At 48.1% G+C, this 2,304-nt stretch overlaps 1 protein-coding gene across 1 annotated transcript in view; it reads left to right on the forward strand.

The window, feature by feature from the left end:
* Positions 1-878: 878 nt before the first annotated feature.
* Positions 879-2,304, forward strand: part of LOC109542983 (microtubule-associated protein 1B) — a gene marked incomplete at its 5' end in the record, with an annotated part of 7,526 nt that continues 6,100 nt past the window's right edge. The window contains 4 exon segments of the mRNA XM_048665622.1: positions 879-962; positions 1,107-1,294; positions 1,368-1,599; positions 1,653-1,947. Of these exon segments, the coding sequence (XP_048521579.1) occupies positions 885-962; positions 1,107-1,294; positions 1,368-1,599; positions 1,653-1,947 (793 nt within the window).

The raw sequence follows: 2,304 nt of genomic DNA on the forward strand, positions 1-2,304 counted from the left end.
ATTCCAAGTTAAGTCAAGTTTGGACTTGCAGTGTTTGATTGGGGATTTCAGAGGATTTTGTGTCATTTTCCAAAAATTGCGCTTGAATGGGAGCAAGAACTAAGTTGAAAAACGTGCCTTTAGGTGAGGAAGGCTTGAAACTTGCCGCACAAAAAAAACCTTCCGGTCCAAGTTAACTCAAGTTTGGACTTGCAGTGTTTCATTGAGGATTTCAGAGGATTTCGTGTCATTTTCCAAAAATTGCTCTTGAACGGGAGCAAGAACTAAGTTGAAAAACTTGCCTTTAAGTGAAGAAGACTTGAAACTTGCGGCACAAAAAAACCTTCCGGTCCAAGTTGAGTCAAGTTTGGACTTGCAATGTTTGATTGGGGATTTTAGAGGATTTTGTGTCACTTTCCAAAAATTGCTCTTGAATGGGAGCAAGAACTAAGTTGAAAACTTGCCTTTAAGTGAGGAAGACTTGAAATTGTCGCACAAAAAAAACCTTCCGGTCCAAGTTAAGGCAGGTATGGACTTGCAATGTTTGATTGCAATTTTTCAAAAATTGCTTTTGAATGGGACCTAGAACTAAGTTGAAAAACTTGACCTTAAATTGAGGAAGACAGACATTGAAGGAAGTGTTATCACGGGTGCTACTGGTTAGGAGAATGGTGGAGTTTTGCCAAACCGTTGAGCTTAAACCCACATCACACAGAACCCCGGTAGTGGCAGAACGTTGAGAGTAAATCCCGGTTAGAACCAAAGACTTGAGGTTGGCCCATTTCGAGCCAAAAAATGCCGTTTTATTAGCACCATCCGTGCGATGTTTGCACTTGGGGAATATCCACAGACCCACAGTTCAGTTACCCGGTGCTAATTGTTTACCGATTCTCTTCTAGTGCCTAATGCAGAATGCCGGACAGTTCGGCCAAGGAGCTGCCAGTGCCCACCCGCCGACGCAGTTCGTGCCATCAGAACATTCGGTAGGTACCCACGAACTTACTCGATTTATTGGTACCGGTACCAATTTCACACCGTCCCTAAAGGGTGAGTGGTGAGTGTTGCAACTGTGCCGAAACACCATCGGGTGTCAGCGCTAACCGATTCTCGTGTGTGTTGGTTCGCAGCCGGGCGGCGGGTCCACTACCAGTTCGTTAAGGCAATTCCGCAAAAAAGATGTAGACAGAAACCAACTGGAGCCCGGCAAGCAGATGGCCGAAAGTCACGTGGCCCGAGTCGCCCCCCACAACCACTTCCCCCTCATGTCCAACGATGCCTATCGCTTTTCATCGGCACACCAATTTTCAGGCCTAAAGTACGTAGCCGATCAAACTCTCCAAACTTTTCTCTTCTCTAAGCTAACCACTGCGATGGTCCTTTTATTTTAGCACCCAGATGAAATACTCAGACCATCTAGCTGAGGCATCGCAACCCAACCCTTTGTCAACGTCTGTGATACAAAAGCCTAAAACTAAGGATTACATGGAAATGTGCACGGTGCAGCAGCAGCAGCAGCAGCAGCAGCAGCAGCAGCAGCAGCAGCAGCAACAGCAGCATTTAAACAGCCAACAATATTCCCCCGAGAATGGCCAGTACATGCAAAAGGAGGCGATGCCGCAGGTGCGCAACCCCCCGCCACAGGGTTCGCCCACATTCAACGCCCACTCTTTCAGGGCTACCCGCCGATGTACAAGGAATCTCAGTTCTTCGCCAAGGAGCAGCAGCTGCAGTACCAGCAGATGGCGCAGCAGGCGGGGCCGCCCAAGTTCAGCGCCATGCTGAACCAGAACATGCGCAAGTACAGCCCCACCCCCGCCGACAACCCCTTCTTCAACAAGCTGAGCAAGCTGCATCCGTCCATGGCGCGCTCGATCATCAGCGACCACCATCTGCAGGACGCCCAGCCTGCTTATCCCCCCATGGAGCAGCGCGGGATTTATCCCCAACAGAACCATCGCTTCTACTCGGGTAAGTCCCGCGCATGTTTAGCCTCTTAAAACTCGTTGACACTGTCAAGGGCGGAGCCAAGGGGGTCATGGGGGTCATGCCCCCCCCCATTCAATTCTCTGTCCAACGGTGCCAAAACGAATTCTGTGCCTCGTATGGTTCTTAAGAAACTTCGAATAAAGCAGCGTCATGTTCAAGTGGATTTTGCAACTCAAAAAAAACCACGCAAATCTAAAACTTATCGAATTCAAGCATTTTTTGAGAAATTTGCCAACATTTCCCCATCCATGGTTCACTTTCTAAAAGGCCATTTATTTCTGTCTAGAATGATGTACAAATGAGCGTTCTTGCTCATTTTGCCTCCGAGAAATGAGCAAA

The sequence above is a fragment of the Dendroctonus ponderosae genome, unplaced genomic scaffold (assembly GCF_020466585.1).
Source record: "Dendroctonus ponderosae isolate FM_Combo_2020 unplaced genomic scaffold, Dpon_F_20191213v2 Dpon_F_20191213_4, whole genome shotgun sequence".
Taxonomy (NCBI): Eukaryota; Metazoa; Arthropoda; class Insecta; order Coleoptera; family Curculionidae; genus Dendroctonus; species Dendroctonus ponderosae.